Genomic DNA, 19,038 nt, shown 5'->3' on the forward strand with positions numbered 1-19,038 from the left:
GGCTGTTGTACTGCACTAGGAGCGAAGCATCTATTTCTGCTCTCTCGGTTCTGGCTGCAGCACTGCACACAAAATTCAGTAGCTCTGTGCGCTGCAGCCTGGTTCCTATACTGGCCCTATTTTTTTCGTCCGTACAGTTGGATGAAACAGTTCTTTTACGATGGTGTGCCAGCGGGTGGTATGTGTGTTGGAGGAATTCGCCCCTTGCTTGGGCAGGAAGGTTTGGAGTTCTAGTGACTTGAGCCAGTAATTCCAGCCCTTTTCATCTTACAGTTTAAAATCTCCAGGTGGCCTAAGTGACTTAAGAATCTCAGTCCCACTAGCGGCTTTTTGTGAAGAATTTAGGTTCTTAATGCTTGAACAAGGTGAGAGAGTGAGTTCAGGAAGCCAGGGATTCATTTCCCCAGCACTAATTATTGTAACTATTTACAAACAGTAGTAGTGCCAATGTTATCTACATTCTTATGTGCATATGGACCTATGAAGCTACTCCTGACATTAAGCATTAAAATAGAAGTCCCAACATGTGGAGTAAGTTTGTAGTAGTGTATTTACCCAGCTGTACCATCTGAGGTGAAATTAGCATTTAAATTTTGTTACAGGTAGTGATTTGCAGAAATAACTTATACCATGACACTTGACTTCAGCAAAATATTTGGATATTTATTTAACATTTCTGAAAGTTAAGGTTGGATGTTTTGTACGTTAGGATGTAAACTTGGATTTTCTGATTATTGTTTCAGATGGAAAAGGAACAGCAACAGGGCACAGAAAATGTCCCTTCTCCTTCTCTGCCTCCCAGGATTACTCTGAAGAGAGACCAACCATTAGCTTATACAGCAACAGAGGATACGTTTAAAGACACGGCCAATCTTGTTAAAGAGGACTCTGTGGTATAACTAGGTAACTGGTATAGGGAAAATTAGACACATCCATTTGCACATATATTTTTTATAAACAGAAGAGTAAGGTTCACATTCAAATGCTTTATAAAAATATATACATTTCTTAGCCAATGGCTGGAGATGTATGTTGAAACTATGCCTTGTTTTTTGACAAATGCCAATTGCTATTTTTATGAACAATTCTCATGATGTACTATATGTATATCTTTGCACTGAAGCTGTCTGAAAGTAATGTTATAAATATATTGTACATTTGTAAATTTTTGAAAGATTATCTTGTTCGGTGATATTGCTAGTAGAAATCTGTATGGAATTGGTCGTATCTTTAGGGATAAATACATTATATAAATGCTTAAACTAAAAAAGAACCAAACAAGGTGAATATAGGAACATTACTGATTTGTAGGATCTTAGAGTATATAACAGCACCTTTAAAAACTTCTACTGGTGCTCTGGGCATCTCTACCACCTATTTTATGTACTACTGTATGTAAAAATGGGTGTCTCTGCTTATCTTGTGTTAAACAAAGGATGGAAGAGTCAATGCAGCATCATTGTGCTGTGCAAAATGTTGTTCTTACAATATTTTAACTGCCTGACATAAACCAATTTCCTCTCAGTCCATAAGACACATACTTTTCCTCTAGGTTCCAATTCACACCATTCCATTAATAGCGTTCTTAAAAAGATCTGATATATTTAGATTTTAGTGCCATGAGTACTTAATCTAATGAGATTTTCTCCTGCTCATCAATGGAATATCTCTGTTCTTGGATGGAGTCTCTGGAAGTAATTTGTACTATTAAATGAAGTAGCTAGATTTCTATAACAGCTTATTTCCAAACAGCAAAATACAAAAGCTATTGGTTCATTTAAGAAATTATTCAGGTTTTTTAATGTGAAAATTTAATTTTATTGACTATTTATTTCCTGAGGTGGACATTAATAGAAAGGGAAACAATTTCTACTAATGCAGTCTTTGTAGTTATCTGGTTATTTTTATAATCTTCTATCAGAATATACTGTACATCTTACTAGCTTTTCTATTAATTAGTCGAGGTAGTTTTCACAACATGAACCATTTGAGGAAACTCTGAGTACCACTGCAGGAACATGTTACTCAACATTCCTGGCTAGCTACTCATATAGTTTAAAGATTCCTAAAATTATAATCATTGAGACTTCTGCTATTTGATTGTTTTATATCCGAGTTCTCAAAATATATACTATTTCTAATTAGAATGCTTATAATTACTTTGTAATGTACTTTGATTAGAAAAGACAACTGGAAAATGATGCTGCTGAATAAATCTAATAAATGTATTATTTTATCACATCCTTATTCCATAATTTGTGTCAAGGCTCTATATACATCTTTTCAGTTGTGGAGACTTCAGTGCACTCTGCGATGAAAAGAACAGCGCTTTAGATAAAGTCAAATAAGAACAGTGCTTAGTGCTTCACACAACTGTCTAAAGTTCTTGATATAACATCAATGACATTGTATCGTATCACTGTAAGTGTGAAAAGTGCCCTATTACACACACTGACTATCAAGTAGTATGGACGTAAGAAATTAAAACCTTAGCTCGATTAATTTTCACAGCTGAGTGCTTTAGTGTAGAAAAATCGTTAGAATCTGAGGCACAGCACGCGCATGCGTAAGGCTATGAGAAAGGATTTCTTTGAAAGGCAGGTTGCTGTTCTTAAGGAAAGAGTTCACAATGTTTTTTAAAGACAGAAGGCAGGGCTAACATTTCCACAAGACTTGCCGTCCATTGCATACCACAAGAAAAAGTAGCATCAGTGTTGCGAATAGTCTTTGTCAATGGAAAGATTTGGAATTGATTTTGGAGAAAACCGCTACTATGTCCGCCATGTATCAGAGGTTTCCCCCCACACCCCCCAACAAGAGTTGTAACATTTCAGATGTGGAAAAGTTCACCTAGTTCCAACCTCCCTGCCATGGGCAAGGACACCTTCCCACCAGAGCAGGTTGCTCAAAGCCCCATCCAGCCTGGCCTTGAACACCTCCAGGGATGGGGCAGCCACAGCTTCTCTGGGCAACCTGTTCCAGTGCCTCACCACCCTCATGGTAAAAAAATTCTTCCTAATATCTAATCTAAATCTCCCCTCTTTCAGTTTGAACTGTTACCTCTCATCCTATCGCTCTACTCCCTGAGAAACAGTCCCTCCCCATCTTTCCTGTAGGCCCCTTTTAGGTATGGGAGGCTACTCTAAGGTCTCCCCAGAGCCTTCTCTTCTCCAGGGGAGAAGAAAACCATCCCTGGGATACTGTATAGATAGGTAGTATGTAGATCTGATTGTTCAGTGTACCTGATGGTGAAGGATTCCTAAGCTTCAACTGGGACTCTTGCTCTCAGTAGCATACCACAACGTACCCTTCTGTTCATGTAAAATTTAATTTTTGGTACTTTGTTCAGCAGAAGCTTTAGATTCTACCCCTAAATTCGTTTTTCACTTGTATTCTTTTTTCCCTATGAGGACAGTCCCTGCTTGGATTCTTGAACTCTAGACTCATTCTGTTTCAAAGGCGGCTGATTTTTAGAGATTTCAGCACCTTTCTGTAATCCACCACTGATAAATTATACTATTACGGCTGATAAATTATACTATTCAGTTTTTTCATGTGCATTCTCTTTCAGCTGTCAGGTCAGATAGAGAGAACTATCCTTCTGCAGGTATTTATCACTAAATGAGGTAAAACAAATTTATTCTTGAAGCCCTTTGCCAGAGAATAGAACCTTAATGAAATACTTAAAGGTTACTAAACACTTTTACATTCTGCCCCTTTCTTGCACATGTACAAACACACACGCCCCCTCTCACACACACAGAGTGATGAAACTCCTTTCCTTACATTTGGAGTTCTGACCTGGACATGGTATTTTTGTAAGCTTAATTGAATTGCACATTAATGATTAATCACCAGCACAGCTCTTTAGCAAATAAAACCTTTACCCCTTCAATTTTAATATCTCTAGGAACACCAGTTTGCGAGGGTCTGGCCAGCAGCTCAACAGATAGAAATGGTGTACAAGAGGCACAGTAACCTCAACTAACATTTTGCCATTCTGAACACACTCTTTGTACAGTTAAAATAATTTGCCAAAGCATGCACTAATGACCTGTTTCATCTAATGAGTGAAACAATCATCCTTTTAACTTGCAAAGCACACTGAGCGTGAAAGAAATGTGAATGCATATTATTTTTAATATTTTCCTCATAAACTATACTAATATTAGGAAGAAAGTTAAAATATAAGTTTGGACACTCTGTTTGCATGGTAACAGAGTACAATATAGTTTTGATTTTCCCTGTAATTGCCTATCTGTGAAATAGCTACACAGTTGAATAGTTAGGTGATGAGATGTGGTGAAATACTGCAACTGTAATTTTTGGAATATGTTGCAATAGCTGGGCTTCGTGTCTTGTGTTCAGAAGCTTGTGAAGTTTAGCAACTCCTGAATATGACCATAAGAAACCCCACATGAAAAAGATGACTAAAACTGACTAAATACATTCTGTAAGGTACATGTATAAGATATAGAATCATAGAATCATATAGGTTGGAAGGGACCTTTAAGATCACCAAGTCCAACCATCAACCTAACAGCCAAAACCACCACTAAACCATGTTTCTAAGCACCGTGTCTACATGTCTTTTAAATACTTCCAGGGATGGCGATTCCACCACTTCCCTGGGCAGCCTGTTCCAATGTTTGATAACCATTTTGGAATTTTTCCCAATATCCAATATATCCAATCTAAACCTCCCCTGGCACAACTTGTGGCCATTTCCTCTTGTTCTATCACTTGTTACTTGGGAGAAGAGACCGACCCCCACCTCTCTACAACCTCCTTTCAGGTAGTTGTAGAGAGTGATAATCGTTTTATTTCAAGTTCACTAGCAGTCTATATGTTGATGAAGTCCACTTGAAAAACTGATTCCTTTTGTGGTTTTATTTTTCTCATTTAATTTTTATTTATTGGGTGCGTAGTATTAACCAGCTTTGTAGCTGAATATTTTATGAATGCAGATCCTATAAAGGTATCATTTCTGAGCATAAAAAATGACCTTCAAAAACATGCTGGATTTACAAGCCTAACTGCAAACTCAGAAATTCCAGGTAAGGAGGTGTGGGGGGGTGGAGGAGGTGACTTCTAAAAGGAATTTAAGCAGTTTAGTAACTGGTAAAGAAGACGACATCTGGTTTTGACAGGATTAGTATTTATTTCTGCAGAGCTGATACTGCTTAATACTAAATGTCAATTAGAACTCCAGGAGCTGATCTCCCACTAGCTGCTGGAGCTGGAAACATCATACACAGCAGCATGTCAGATAAACAGCTTGGGGCATAGGAGAGAAACAACCAAAAGAACTTTGCATCCCACCCAGCTCTGTATCGTCTCCTGGGGTACTTTGCTACCAGGGCATGTTCCATGCATTTTATGACCTTAGAAATATCGGGGTCACACAGTCTTTTCACTGATGATCTTTGAGCTTTTATATCTGTAAAGAAGAAAATAAACATGAAAGCATTTATATGCAACATTCTCTGCGAGAGGATTATTTATATTAAAGGCTTGGCTACAGCTTCAGGCTTGCTTTAAACTACTGGCTTAAGTACCGAAAGCAGTATAGCTACCGCAGAGCAGAGACCCGAAAGGCTGCAGGACACCCAAGAGCCCAGTAAACCGAAATCTCCCTGGTCCGTATTGTGAGCCAGATGCTCCCTACAGTAAGTGTAGCGTGACATAGCACAACCTTTCAGATATCAGTAAGCCATGAATTTAGCATATAGTCACAGCAATTCATTCCCCCTGGGCATTCTACCTTTAAGTATAGAGTGACTAAGGATGGTAGCATGACATCACATCCCACCAATCTCATATGGGAATTAATAGCACAGACCTCATCTAACATAAGCATAGTCCAGAACAGTCAGCAATGGGTTCTAAATGAACATTAATGAAGTCCAGCAAACGTTCACAGAATCACAGATTGGTTGAGGTTGGAAATGAACTCTGGTCCAGCCTCCCCTGCTCAAGCTGGGTCACCTAGACCAGGTTGCCCAGGACCATGTCCAGACAGCTTTTGAATATCTCCAAGAATGGAGACTCCACAGCTTCCCTAGGCAACCTGAGCCAGTGCTCGGTTGCCCTCACAGTAAAAATGTGTTTTCGGCTGTTCAGCGGAAACATCCTGTGTTTCAGCATGTACCCATTGCCTTGGGTCCTATCCCTCAGCACCCACCACTGAGAAGAGCTTGGCTCTGTTGTCTTTTCAGCCTCATTTCAGGTATTTATATACATTGACAATATCATCCCGGAGCTTTCATACAGTCCTTTTTCTACTTACATTCAAGAAAGTATTTTTCCCCATATGAGTCCCTGATCTCAGGAGTCAGTCTGTTCCAAAGTCTTAAGAGGTCTCTCTCGATGACATCTGAATTAACTACTCCTGCCTTAAAGAAACCATGCTCAACAATGCTTACTTTCACTCCAAAATGCTGCATCTCTATTCTAGAAGAAAAAAAACACAATAACCATCCCTGACATCCCAATAATGGCATAACTATTAAACAAGTAAGTTCAAAGTCTGTCACATAAATTAATATTTGAGACTTTGATTCTTATCTTCAAATGTGGAATAATTTTGAGATGTTCAAATTATCTTCATAGCAGTGTACCTGCCCTGTAAAAGTGTAGCAGGCAATTAACTCTCAGGAAAGAAAAAGCAGTGTCAGGTAGATTCACAGCTTTCTGTGTGGTTTATGTTGGACCAATGCAAAGAATGCAGCAGCCAGCTGCATCTTGGCCATGTCTTATCAGACTAAAACGTTTGACTATTTCAAATGCTGTTGCATCATTTCAGTTTCCAGCACAAACAGATTATTAAAGTGCCTGGGAAAAAGTAAAAGCAAGTAAAAATTTTCAGTTGGATTAGAACTTTATTGTTCTGTACGGTTAAATGGCTATGGTTAAGTGATTAAATGTTACTGCAATAAAGGTTAGTGTGTTTCCTGGTAGCATGCTTCCCTCTCTGTGACTTTGAGTTGCAATGCAATTATTTTGGGATGAAAATGGCCTCTTTGTCTTGCTGGGCAGCTCAAGAGACACAGGCAGCTTCATTCCAAAGTGTGTAAAGGAATGGACCACGAGTGCATTAGCCATTACTTTGTGCTATATTTCCTTGGGGCATATGCTTTCTTTAAATAAGCATTCATACTGGTTTGCAACCAACTTTCCTAGACCTTGTGAAGGCTTGACTCACTGGGCTTTCTCAAGTCAGTGCAACACAACTGGCTTCAGTGAAAGGTGCTCAGCTTAACAATTTTCTGAAGTTATGAGTACCTTTGGTAAGGTGGTTGCTGCCTGGAATCATCCAGCTCAGATTTTTATGGAGCATTAGAGCAAAATAAAATGGCTTGTAAATGGACAAGTAGAACTAAGTACAATTGCCCAGGAAACTCTTGGTGTCTGACCAGGCTATACCGTTGATTTACTTTCATGTATGCAGTGGATTCATATGCCCGAAAGCTGCATGCTAGCCATTTGTCCAGGACATGAAAATTTTTCCCAGTGCAGTTGCCCAGTGGGTCTGTTCATAGTACTGGAGTATGAAATCCCAATCAAGTGACCAGCATCCTCTTATTTTCCTTTCCTCCTGGCAAGATTTCCAGAGAGAAAACTAGAGGGGCAAACATGCAGTCACCCTTCCTCAGCACATCTAGAATTGATTCTTGGATGCATGCATGTATTTCTAGCTACTCACCGTAAGATGTCAGAGAAAGCTTCCATGCCCCATTTGGAGAGGCTGTAGCCACCCCCTACAAAAGCCATGAGACCTTTGGCATTAATTAGATTGACTAATCTTCCCTCAGCTTTTTTCAGAAGTGGCAGAAGCTTGAGTGTGATTTCAATCAATCCCAGCAGACTAACATCCAGCACTGAGTGGAAGTCTTCAATCCTCAGCCAGTCAGTGGGGGCTACAGGTGCTGGTCCTTCAGCATTGCTCACCAAGCCAAAAAGCCCTGAGGGGTTTACAAAACCATTTATTTCGGTATGTGGCAATATCTTACCCTAGAGTTTCACATGTAGCATTGGGAAGCAAGCACACAGTCTGCAAAAACTTTAGTGAGATGAATACAGTTGTCTGGGTTTTGCTTGTAAGATCTAATCTGTACACCTGGCAAAATTTGCTGAAGGCCTTAGGCAATGACTCTAAAAAAATATGGGTTAAGTATTAAAGAAAAAGTATTTCGGTTGGAGATATGGGCCACCATACTAGGCTTTATTATCCAGATCCACTCAACTATGTAGGCTCCTAATATGCACTTACAATCTTGTGAAAACCAAATAGTCTACATAAAAGTGGAGAGACTGATTTTTTGGGTTGGGGTCTAAAGGTCTAAACCAGACATGCAGAATTAGCCAACGTGTCTCAAAATATTAGCTTAACCCTGTGTATTAGTGATAATAGTGCTTTACTACCTTATAAATTACTCGAGGAACTTTAGATAAATAGTGACACTTCCAAGAGTTTGCTGAGGACAGCTTGCGTCTGAAGGGAGAGGCTGAAAGTCCATCACTCGGCCTTCATAAAGAGCTTCCTAGACTGAGGTGACGGCATTAGCAGTGGTTACCCCAACCAAGAACGTGCGCCTTTCCACAAGCTGGAAGCCAGGGCCTGCCGGAGGAGGTAAGCGCTAATAATTGTGTTGTCCTTGCCCTCAATCACTTTTTCCAAGAATGGTCTGGAACCCTCATGATGAGGTTAATGGTGTTTTACAAGCCTTGAGGAGAAAGTCCTATTGGTAGAAGATATGTGTTTTGCTGCTTTAGCTAGTTAATTAATTAACAAGCCTATTTAATATTTGGTATAATTCAGCATATAATCAGCTATTACAGCTGACAGTTGAAGTGCTGCAATCACCTTTGGCAGCCGTTCACAATGTTTAGTCTGAGCTGTCGGTACTGAGAAAGAAACATGTATTGCCTGGTTGAATATATTTACCACACAGATCTTTTTTAACACCCTTTCCAAAACTAACACTTAAGTCTTTCTTTTTAATTCAACTCATAGGTATCTAAGGACAAACTTTTCCTCTTTTAGACAAGTGCTCAGAGGTGTGCGATAGCAGTAGTGAGAGCTGCCTATGAAACAGCTCTTAGAAAACGGGCTGAAACAGCAAGTGTTTAACTGTTATAATCAGTGCAATTGTTGTGCGCATTGCAAAAGTTGGACTAATTCAGACATGCAAAAGTTCCCCTCTGCTTACTAGAGGAGGGCTGAAGAAGCCCTACACCCACCGATTTTAATGGGGTGGGATGGTTTTATTGTCAAGAAAGTTTTTTTCTGGTACCAGTTAGCACCTTCCCCCCACTGGCATTCTTCAGCTGCACCAAAAAGAGTCTGAAAAACACACCTGGGAATGATATGGTTTTAATTGACAGAGAAACTAGATTTTTAGGCACCCTGTTGGTGAAAGTGAGGGAAAGCCCAAAAGCATTGCTTGGAGAGAATCTCTTTCAACTGAGAAACGACAGAAATTAAGAGTGAATGTGTTTCATCAGTAAGATGAAAAATGCCTCTGGAGAGTGGAGAGGCACTAGAACCTTTAACTAAACCACTTTTGGTTATATCGAATCTTTTTTCTGGGAAATTACCTTGCCACTTACCCTTGCCAGCTGTCTCTTTGGTCACAAATGCCACAACTCTGGCAATGCTGTTGGAGTCAGCTAAGTTCAGGTTCACTGTCTTCAGCGAGAGTGAAGAGCACGACTGTAGCTCTTGGCCTCCTTTTTCTGTGGCACATGCAGCAATGACACAAAATCCCCTTTTGTCAAGCCATTTAGCCAGTGACTTTCCAAGTCTGGTGTCACAGTCTGTTATGAAGATGTGCTTTCCACTCAGGTTTCTCACTCTGTGACTGTCTCTGATGAGCCAGTAAATGATAAGAGAAAGTATGGAAGCCAAAATTGCTATGTGCAGTGAGTCTGAAAGTGAGAGCTACAAGAAAATAAGTTAATGATGAAATGAAGCGAATGTACTTACTAACCCCGCAGCTTCCTCAGACACAATTCCCATAAGGGGCTTTGGTTCTGGTTGCAGCCCGTCTATCTCACTGTAAGTCAGGGGAGAGCAGGCGTGGAAGCTTTCGCACAATGTGATCGGGATCCGTGAATAAGTGTCTTGGCAAAACCTTCCCTATCCTCATTTTCAATAGATCTCCACTGTTCTCAAGCTTTGCTGACCAATCTTTCTAGTCAGCCCTGTCCTTTCAGGATGTTTCAGACTGAAAAGAATGACCGCATCACCTCTCACAGTAGCGTTTGGGTTTCTTTGTGGACGCCGGTGGTTATTTCTGCTAATACTGGAGAGAATTCCTGTGGGAAGAAGGATGATTCTCTTTGATTGCCTGTATGATGCCACCCAGGCTGCCCTTCTCATCTGTTGCACAGAAGCAGAGTGACCCCAAGAACAACCAGAAAAGCCTAAGCTATAGCGGTGGCTCTGGTGACTAACTTGTTGCGTGACTCGTGTTGTGTGATGGTGAGTGATCTGCTCTCTGACCCTTAGACAAGGTAAACTTTGGGACAGTGCCTGAGTCTTCTGTCTTGTTCCTCGTTGCCTGTTTAGCACTGACATACAGCACAGTAGAATATATTATATAGGAAGTGTGTTTGTATAAAGAAATGGGGAAATGCATGGGATGTTGCCCTCAAAAAAAAAAAAAAAAAAAAAAAAAAAAAGCCCTGAGGGAACACAAGGTTTCCTAACTCTGGTGGGGAGGATAGTGTTTGCTTATTAGGTTTTTTCTTTATAAATGTAGAATACAGTTCTTGCCATCTGTTTTTCTATTTGTATTTTTTATTTGTGCAAGAATTAAACAAAAATAATTAATTAAATTAAATATTTGTGGAAGACTTGTAAGCATTTTCCAGACGCCTTGTTAAAGAGAAACATTTTTACAGGTGCTGAGCAGTCACCTAGGCTTTAGTTACTTACGTGTAGAGGTTCAGACATCTGGCCTTTAAAATGTGATTGTTTTCAAGGAATGAAGCGATACCTTAAGAAAAAGGAATTTGTGATTATTTTTACATCCCAAAAGTACTCAGAGAGGAAGGGGTCTTTCTTCTCTAACTCACAGCTGTCTGAAGTTAAGCATTCATTTGGCTGATTTTTGTGTAACATCCTTGCTACCTTAAGACATGAATATTAAAGGAAGCCCAATGTATTAGGCCTGGCTGCTAGACCCCATCTGCTGTTCTTGGTCCTACTGAGTTCATGGGATGATTTGGATTTCTTCTAATTCTAAATTTTGCTGTCACCTCAACGAGTAGGAATGGAAGGAATGTCAGAATTTGATAGTGAATGAATGTTGGACTCTCATTAAATAATGAAATCAGTCACATAGCTGATAAATGATAACAAATGACAACATTTATTGCCACTTAATGATCCTACTTTACATAGTTGGGTGCCTCAGTAGCCGTCAACGTGGACTTTTGAGCTACTGGTTAACACTCTCTGATTATAAAATGTTAAGCAAATACATACAGATAAGAGTTTGCTTCTCCTTCCACTGCAATCTACAGGGAGGTTCCCACTGAATCTTTGGGGTGTTAGATTGGTCCCTAGGCTGCATTGGTTATTTCAGCAGCCCATCTCACTGTTGTTTTGAGGCTGATGTAATCGGCCCTCTAGTTCAGATACTTCACCTAGGTACTTGGGTTTTTTGCTGTGAATGTCCCTGTTAGGTCTGACAAGGATTGCAGTGCTCCTGAATGTGTGCACTTTGGAATCATCTTTGTAATGTTTCACTGAGTTGGTGACATTTCTTTTCCGAGAGGACTCACAGAGTGTGCTCTGACGAAGCGCCATTAAAACTCTGTGAAAGAGCTCAGGCTAATTCAGGCTTCTGTGCTGTAAAACAAAGTCTGAAAACAGAAAGTTGCGGCAGCTGATCATAGATACGCCCAGTCCGTTTGCAGCAACATGCCAGTCAATGACATTCCTTTGACTGCGGATTCAGAATTTGGAGCTGAGCTAGACACAAAGAGGGAACGGAGCTGCTACCAGCAGGCTCCTGTAACCCCACGCTAATAAATCTCGGCAAAATACTCAGCAAGCCAATGTTGTGATATATCATGTTAGGACTCAATTCACCTTTTTCCCCAATACAAAATTAAATGAAATCATTAGAGATTTGGGGAAAAGATTAACCTAATATGAAACTGGAGCTGTAAATCACACCTTCCTTCCTTGGCTGTGCTGCAGGGAGGAAGCAGTGGGCAGTGAGCGTGCACTACTGCAAAGCAAGTTAAATCTGAAACTGGGCATTGTGGAGAAGTTCTGGAGTGTCTGGCCAGGATGCCTATTGGCTCCTATAAGAGAAACACCTGGGACTGCTCTGGTTAGTGTTAATCCTTGTATTTAGGTAGCAATAATTGGCACAGAAGCGTTGTAAGATAAGGGGTTCCAGGGGCAGCAGCTGAGAGGGCAGCACTGTGTGTGGAGCCTCTGCTGCTCCTCTCCCCCCTAACAGCCCTGGGCAAGTGTTCCTAAACCTGTAATCCCTAACCGCCTAGTTCTCCCTGAGTACCAGTGCTCCTTCTCCCATAACATGGACATTCGCTGCTGAACACGTGGCGAGTTTTGCTCTGCTGGAGCCTTCTGCCAGTATTTACTCTGCTAGATGATGTCATTGCTGCTGGAAGGAGTCTGAGGTCAGAATGAAAGGAAACTGCCTCGGTTAAAGTTTTCTTCCAAGAAAATAGTCTAGTTGTGTGAATGTACAATGTTATGCAACATTTGATAATTGCGGAGCACTAAAAAAGCCACTTGTCTTCCAGGGGCATATTGATTTTCAAATAGCTGCCTGGAGTGGCAAAGTGTGCTTCCAGAGAAAATGTCAGCATGATATTTCAAGAGTATTGATATATCTTCATAAATATTGAACTCTGATTACTAACGTAGCCAGTAAATAGCTAAAGGTAAATTCTACTTTCCATTAAAACTTTGATATTTGCCTGGCAAATTGAGAACTCTTGGGATAAAGCTTGGCTTCTTATGCCTAGACAAGTGCCATTATAAATGCAATTGATTTTAGAGAAAAGCAGCATGCCTACACCGAGAGCCCTTTAAGATCCTTAGACAACTGCAAAATACAGCATCCCTCTGCTTCTCTGCACGAAAGGAAACTGAAGCACATGGAACATACTGAAAGGGGGGTGTTACTATTTTACTCCCACAGCAAGTTTTCTTTGGTAGTCATGCCAAAGAACCTGAGGTTGGAGTGAGACTTGGGGTCTGGGTGTGCTTTGGATTCCTTCATCCGCCACTGTGCTGGCAGTGCAAACCTCCAGAAGTCAGTCTGCAATAGGTTAGAGTGACCTGCCAGGCATGCTGAGCAAGAACTGCCAGGGGGACATTTAGGGACTGGGGTCCTTCAGAAGCAGCACTCACGTAGTACTCAGCAGAAGGTTTAGATGTATCAGACAACACTCTGACAGGTCACCCAACAGCTCTCCAGAGTCTAGGGAGTACAAACTTTAATAATCGGTCATCCTGCCAGAGCAACAAAACCCCTGGTCATCAGTTAACAAATTGAACAAATATGCAGGCACAAACACATTGCATCTCTCACTCTTAGGTGAGCTATTCCTGCATGTGCAGGGCTTTGCACTTTTGTTTCATGGGAAAGGAGTGGGGTTTTGTATGCTGTGTAAAAATGGCAGTGTGATATTTCAGTTTGGTGATCTGCAGAGAACTTAAGGTCTTCATTAATCTGTCTCCTTAAAAGAAGTACATCTCCAAAGTCTCCTGCACTGCATTTTGCAGGGAGATGAATGTAGGCTGGTACAATGGGGGCTGATTTCTCAGCGTGATTGTATCTTTCCTTGTATTGCTTGCACTTCAGAATTTTACCACAGTATCAGTAAAAGACCCAGGAAAATGGAACCCTGTAAATTCTTAGGTGACTGAACCAGTAATTAAAAATAAAGGAGCAGAGAAAGATTCCAGATGGTGTGAAGAATATTTCTGAGTTAGCATGTTATTCAGACCCAGTGGGTGCTTAGATAAGCAACAACTGTAAAAATCACTCTAGAAAGGAAGGGACTGCATGTTCTCTCGTCTGCACGCTCAAAAACAAGTGTGTAATTCATTCTCTCTGTCATTCTGCAAGTGGCTGTAACAGGTACTGCTCGCTATAATGATAGACACAGCTTCTGGTTTTGTGCTGGTACTCACATTCTGGGGAGACATCTGCAGGGTCAGTCTATACCTCCAGGTGCTCACGAGTTGCCTTCGCCGGTTATTTCCAGTGTCAGAATATAGAAGTTGCCCAAGACAAACTCATAAGCTTGTGCACCAAGATCCGCATGGTGATAGTTTCCAGAAAAATCTCACTGTAAATCCTGTGTCTGGTGGTGCATTCCGATTGCTGTACATCGTTTGACAAGCACAGTCCCTCTCCCTGCTGTTGATAATGACTCGTACTGTGATGTTTCTACCTTAGGGACTTGGTGTTAATCTTCTGTACGTGCTTCATGCCTGCCTGTCCTACCTATGTTGTGTAAGCATCGCTGGCTATATATAGTAATCGACAGAGCCTGGGGGGCTGTCAAGACTCATTAGGAAGACCTAATCTCCTCATCTGGGAAGGACTGATCTGTGATTCCTCTTGAAACCAGCAGGAGTCTTTCATTTGATTTAGCAGGGCCTGGTTCAGACTTCCACCTTTTCTCCTGCATGTGAGCAAGTCATTATGGACATGACTTAATCTTTTAAGATACATCCTTGTATGTGAAAACTTCCAGGGATGAAATTATTTTTTCTAGTCTGGAGGCAGCTTTTTGATACTAGAAGCAAATGGATTGCCTGAGTAACTAAGCAATGTTTTTCAAATAAAGGCTACAATTCTACAAACTGTCCAAACAGAAGCTCGTAGGATGAAGCTGGAAGTGACCTGGCCCCACTCAGTTGAGCAGACGGTGGCAAGTGACCCCTGCCAGGAGCTGCAGAGTTGTTAGTTCACCCTCTGCTTGGTGGGCAGCTCTTCTTCCTTCGGTTTCTCTCCCTGCTCGTTTCAGCTTGGGCCTTGAAATTCTTGTTTCTTTTGTCGCTCTGAGCGCCACACCAGCCCGAGCTGCAGTGTTGGTTGTTACTGTGCTTTCAGCACTGGGGGCAGTCAGGAGAGGTGTGCAGCTTGATGGAGATTTGGTGATTCGGCAGGGGGCTGGCAGAAATTTCCACCTGCTGTGCCTGCCTTGTCCTATCTGGCCTGATTCAAACAACAGGCTCTACAGTGTGGTTGAAATGACCACAAAACAGCACTCCACCAGCACGCAAAGCCTGTTGCAGGGGAACGTTTCTCCAGGAGTGTCAGGTCAGGAGTCCTGGTGGTGTAGTTCGCAATCCTTTGCCACACAAATGAAGGAGAGAAAAACATAAAAGGAGTTTCTTTTTCTCTACTGCTAATTTTTTTCCCAGCAAACTGCTTTGGAACTGTAGATGATAATTTCAGAAAGCTGAACAGATCCTGCTTAGCATCTCGGAAAACATCGAAATGGGGAATTTTTCCAATAAGTTCCCTTTCTCACAGAGGATCCTCCGACTTGCTCAGAGTACAGCAGGCAAGGGAACATAATGTAAGAGAAATGACATAAGCAAAATGTGTGCTCCATATGTAGCTTTCCATCAGAGAGCATGGCGTGAAACAGTCTTTCATCTGCAGAAAGCGGCACTTGACTGTCTGATTTCCCACTGACTCCTTAGGTGCATTTCATAATGAGATCCCTGACTCCTAGAAACGATGTGGAAAAATTACCCTGCTCGAAATGTAACATTGGGGAAGGAAATCTAGTTCTCAAGTGAAAAGCAAGAAGCTAACGTTATTCCTGCTGGACAAGTGGAGGTTTTGAAGCGCACCTTTGTGCGCTGGCTTTAACAAGTTAACTGAAGCGAGGGCCTGTGGGTGCTGTCCCCCAAGATGTTCTGACCTTGTGGAAGTCATGGATCTTCTCCTGAACAAGTCCCTTCCAGTCCCTAAAAACGTATGTCTAAATATTCACCTGCCTTATGCAGTCTTGTGAGCAGGACAGGCTTTGGTAGCCATAGCAGAGCACACTGTCGTTTGCTCATTTCCAGAAGTCACTGGCTTTTGTTGCTGGCGTCTAAGTAAACGTAGCATCTGGTTCCAGGAGAGAAAATGCCAGCAGAATCTGACCCTCCAAACAGTGAGAAGTAATAAATTGAGCAGCTGATGTTTTTCCTGCATTTCTAATTTAAAGAATATATTTACAGCTAGTGTGCCCTGTCCCAAATTCTGTTTGTGTTTTCCTTTAAATGTTAACCTTTGCATTGCTAGGGTCTCGCAGCAACTGATATTGTGGTCTGACAGAAACTTGAATTAAACGAGCCAAACTATAATTTCTAAAGATAAAGATCAAAGTAGGTGGTGTCATTCCATACTTTGTTTCCCTAATAACTTTCGGCTGAGTAATCTTGGTGAGGGGAAAAAAAAAGCAGCTTTAGCTTCTGGAAAGGCTCTGTGTGAAGTGACACCAGGGCTACCTGCTAAGATCAGAGGTCACATCCCTACAGCCCAACGTCGCCTGCTCTGCAGGAGCCAAGAAGTTCACTGACTGGGGTGGACTGATGTCTTGCCTGGAGAGCTAACAGCTCAGGCAGATTGTGGCAGGGAAGCTACTAGCTCACCCGGCAGCCACACAACAGCCTTCAGATTAAATCCTAAATAAAGAAAACTTGTTCTTCTGTCACTTTTATTGATGCAAAGTTGGTTTAAAATAAAATCTACCACAGCAATGCCATCAATACCTTAGGAAGAGTAAACAGTTGAGAGGTATTCACCTCAAACCTGCTCTAGAAGGAATAACTTTTTTAGATAGCTGAGACATAAATTAAATGACCCCTCTAAAGCCTAAGCATAAGCTGCACTGAGAAAAGTAGAACTGATGTTTTGCATGTTCCAAAGAAACTAAATTGAAAACCAGCACTATGTGGATAGCCACCAGGTAACTTGCTCTTTAGCCTGACCATGTCACAGCAAATTCACCAGCATGAGGAAAGCATTTGTTTCACCGCTGAGCAGTTTCCATGGCAGTGGGAAACAGCTTCCTCAGCAATGTGTAGTTACAGACTCGACGTGGGGTCTCTGCAGTTCTCAAGCACTTTGCCATGATTAATTCCAGTGGAGCCGGGTCTTAACAGGCACTTGTGTCAGGAACTGAACAAGAGCAGCACCTCTCCACAGGAATTACTCAGCATCTCAAAAAACACAGGCCTATTATTTTTGTGCCAAGAAATAGCTCCCAGACTTGAAGCCTTGCGAGCTCAGATTTATTTTTTTTAATTAAAAAAACCCCACCTTAGCTCTTCACTACCTTAAGTGCAGGTATTGGGCCCATGTAATTGGATCCACAGCCTACATTTGTAGCTAGCTGTGGATCCTTTACAAGAGAGTGGTAGAGCTGGGCTTTAAAGATCCTCAGGATTTAGGATGCTGACCAGGAAAACGCCTCACCTAACCCTTGCAAAGTCCTGTGAGTGGAAAGGGGTGTGATTCCCAACCAGCTCAACGACTTGGGCACTTTATTTTGCTCTCTCTCCAGTTAGGACTGTACCAAGGAAAGGCAATCACAATTTCCTCGGCCTCAAAACTGAATAGGAGTGACTGCTAAAGAAAGCAGCGTCAGGAAGAGGATTTTCTGTCCTCCTTCCTACACGAGTTCACTTCTCCCAGAGGAAGGCCCTGTTTCCATTCCCTTCTCTGCCCAAGATGACCAAACTCTTCCTGCTGTAGAGACTTAAAGCCACATTCCCTGTTTTCCTGGGATATTTTTGTCTTATGGATCTTTGTGAAGAACTGGAACCTTCAAGTGTTCTCAAACTGAAAACCTTAAAGGTGGAAGAACTGAAAAATTAGTCATTTCTGAAAGTTTAATAGTTCCTTTGTTCTTTCTTGTTTACACTTTAAAAATGAAATAATGTAGTTTTTTTTAATAGTAGCAGATATTGGAGAAATAGATATATTTCTTACATTTACAGGGAATGCAGGTGTATTTCATGTATGTTTTGTATTATGCTGATATAAAGGACAGATCTTACAGAATCAGCCTTGTCTGTGATAGGGGATATATTGGCAAATATTTACTTTGCATTGGAAGCTGCGAGCTCTACTTTGTTCCGCAGCAGTAGGAAGTCTTGTATAACTGCCGGCATTCTTGCGAGGGGATTCCAAAACAACTGAGCATCCTGCCCAACAACGTAATGGGCATGTGGATGGAGGCTTGTTAGGGCATGCTCCATGCACTGAATAACTGGTGAAAGGTCCTTGTTAAGGCAGATCTTGGACAGTTTTTCTTTCTTTGCTGCATCTGTAAAGTTGAAAAAAAGAAGATCATTTAGTGACAGCCAGGCAAGGTGCCTCTTAACTCTTCCCCCCATGCTAATCTGTGCAATTTCACTAAGGAATTGGTATTTCTTGGTTCTCCGTACACAAGAATTTGTAGCAGTTTCTGAAGTTGCCAACCATAACAACCCTGTGATGTAGCTGACCCCAAGAACTGTCCAGGTACTCTTAATTGTGGAACAGTCATGGCAAAACTGGGCCTGTGTGGTCTGAGGACAGGCAACCAGCATTGACAGTAGCCCAGAATAAACGGAACTATGTAAGAGGCAAAGGGAAACAGAAATGCTGTAGCTGTAAATGAGTCTCTTGTAGTAAAGAAATTGCTTTGTGGTAAATTGCGGAACACAATTGTAAACAAGAGATTTGAGGGTCAAGAAAGTCGAAGGATAAAAAGACAAGTAGCCCCTGTTCAGGCAGGCTTAGCCAGTGTCTGTCAGACAGTCCTGGAATGGCTTCATCAACGCTGTGGTTAGCAGAAGCAAAGGGAATTGATCCCTATTTGATTACTAAATAAATAAACAAACAATAAGAAAAGAAAAATACATCAACCTCACTGTTTACATCATCAGATAAAAGTTTTTCTGTTTGGCAGTTTGTTCAAAAGCTTCATGCCAACACGAATAATTAATCTTTAACTGAGATTTGAATAAAGCTTCTAGAACAAGTC

At 41.4% G+C, this 19,038-nt stretch overlaps 3 protein-coding genes across 9 annotated transcripts in view; 1 reads left to right on the forward strand and 2 right to left on the reverse strand.

Annotated features, from left to right (window-relative positions):
* LRP2 (LDL receptor related protein 2) overlaps positions 1-1,566 on the forward strand; it is a 129,026-nt gene extending 127,460 nt beyond the window's left edge. Inside the window, exon 79 of the mRNA XM_074595490.1 lies at positions 744-1,566. Coding sequence (XP_074451591.1) covers positions 744-899 — 156 coding nt within the window. The 3' untranslated portion in view covers positions 900-1,566. The remainder of the gene's footprint in view (positions 1-743) is intronic.
* Positions 1,567-4,918: 3,352 nt separating this feature from the next.
* Positions 4,919-17,752, reverse strand: LOC141746923 (retinol dehydrogenase 7-like). 2 transcript variants are annotated; one of them, XM_074596282.1, is made up of 6 exons: positions 14,189-17,752; positions 10,943-11,003; positions 9,613-9,943; positions 7,706-7,964; positions 6,290-6,453; positions 4,919-5,440 (listed from the first exon to the last, which is right to left on the reverse strand). In XM_074596282.1, exons 2-6 carry the CDS (start codon positions 10,958-10,960, stop codon positions 5,190-5,192), a joined length of 1,023 nt encoding a protein of 340 aa, XP_074452383.1. In that variant the 5' UTR covers positions 10,961-11,003; positions 14,189-17,752; the 3' UTR covers positions 4,919-5,189. The 2 variants fall into 2 exon arrangements, with proteins under 2 accessions (XP_074452383.1, XP_074452384.1); XM_074596283.1 differs by lacking the exon at positions 10,943-11,003 and having other exon boundaries at positions 5,146-5,440.
* Positions 17,753-17,885: 133 nt separating this feature from the next.
* Positions 17,886-19,038, reverse strand: part of LOC141746924 (dehydrogenase/reductase SDR family member 9-like) — a 30,138-nt gene continuing 28,985 nt past the window's right edge. For all 6 annotated transcript variants that reach the window (XM_074596287.1, XM_074596288.1, XM_074596284.1 and 3 more), the window contains one exon: positions 17,886-18,336. In XM_074596287.1, the coding sequence (XP_074452388.1) occupies positions 18,110-18,336 (227 nt within the window). In that variant the 3' untranslated portion in view covers positions 17,886-18,109. The remainder of the gene's footprint in view (positions 18,337-19,038) is intronic.

The sequence above is a fragment of the Larus michahellis genome, chromosome 7 (genome assembly GCF_964199755.1).
Source record: "Larus michahellis chromosome 7, bLarMic1.1, whole genome shotgun sequence".
In the NCBI taxonomy this organism is placed as follows: domain Eukaryota; kingdom Metazoa; phylum Chordata; class Aves; order Charadriiformes; family Laridae; genus Larus; species Larus michahellis.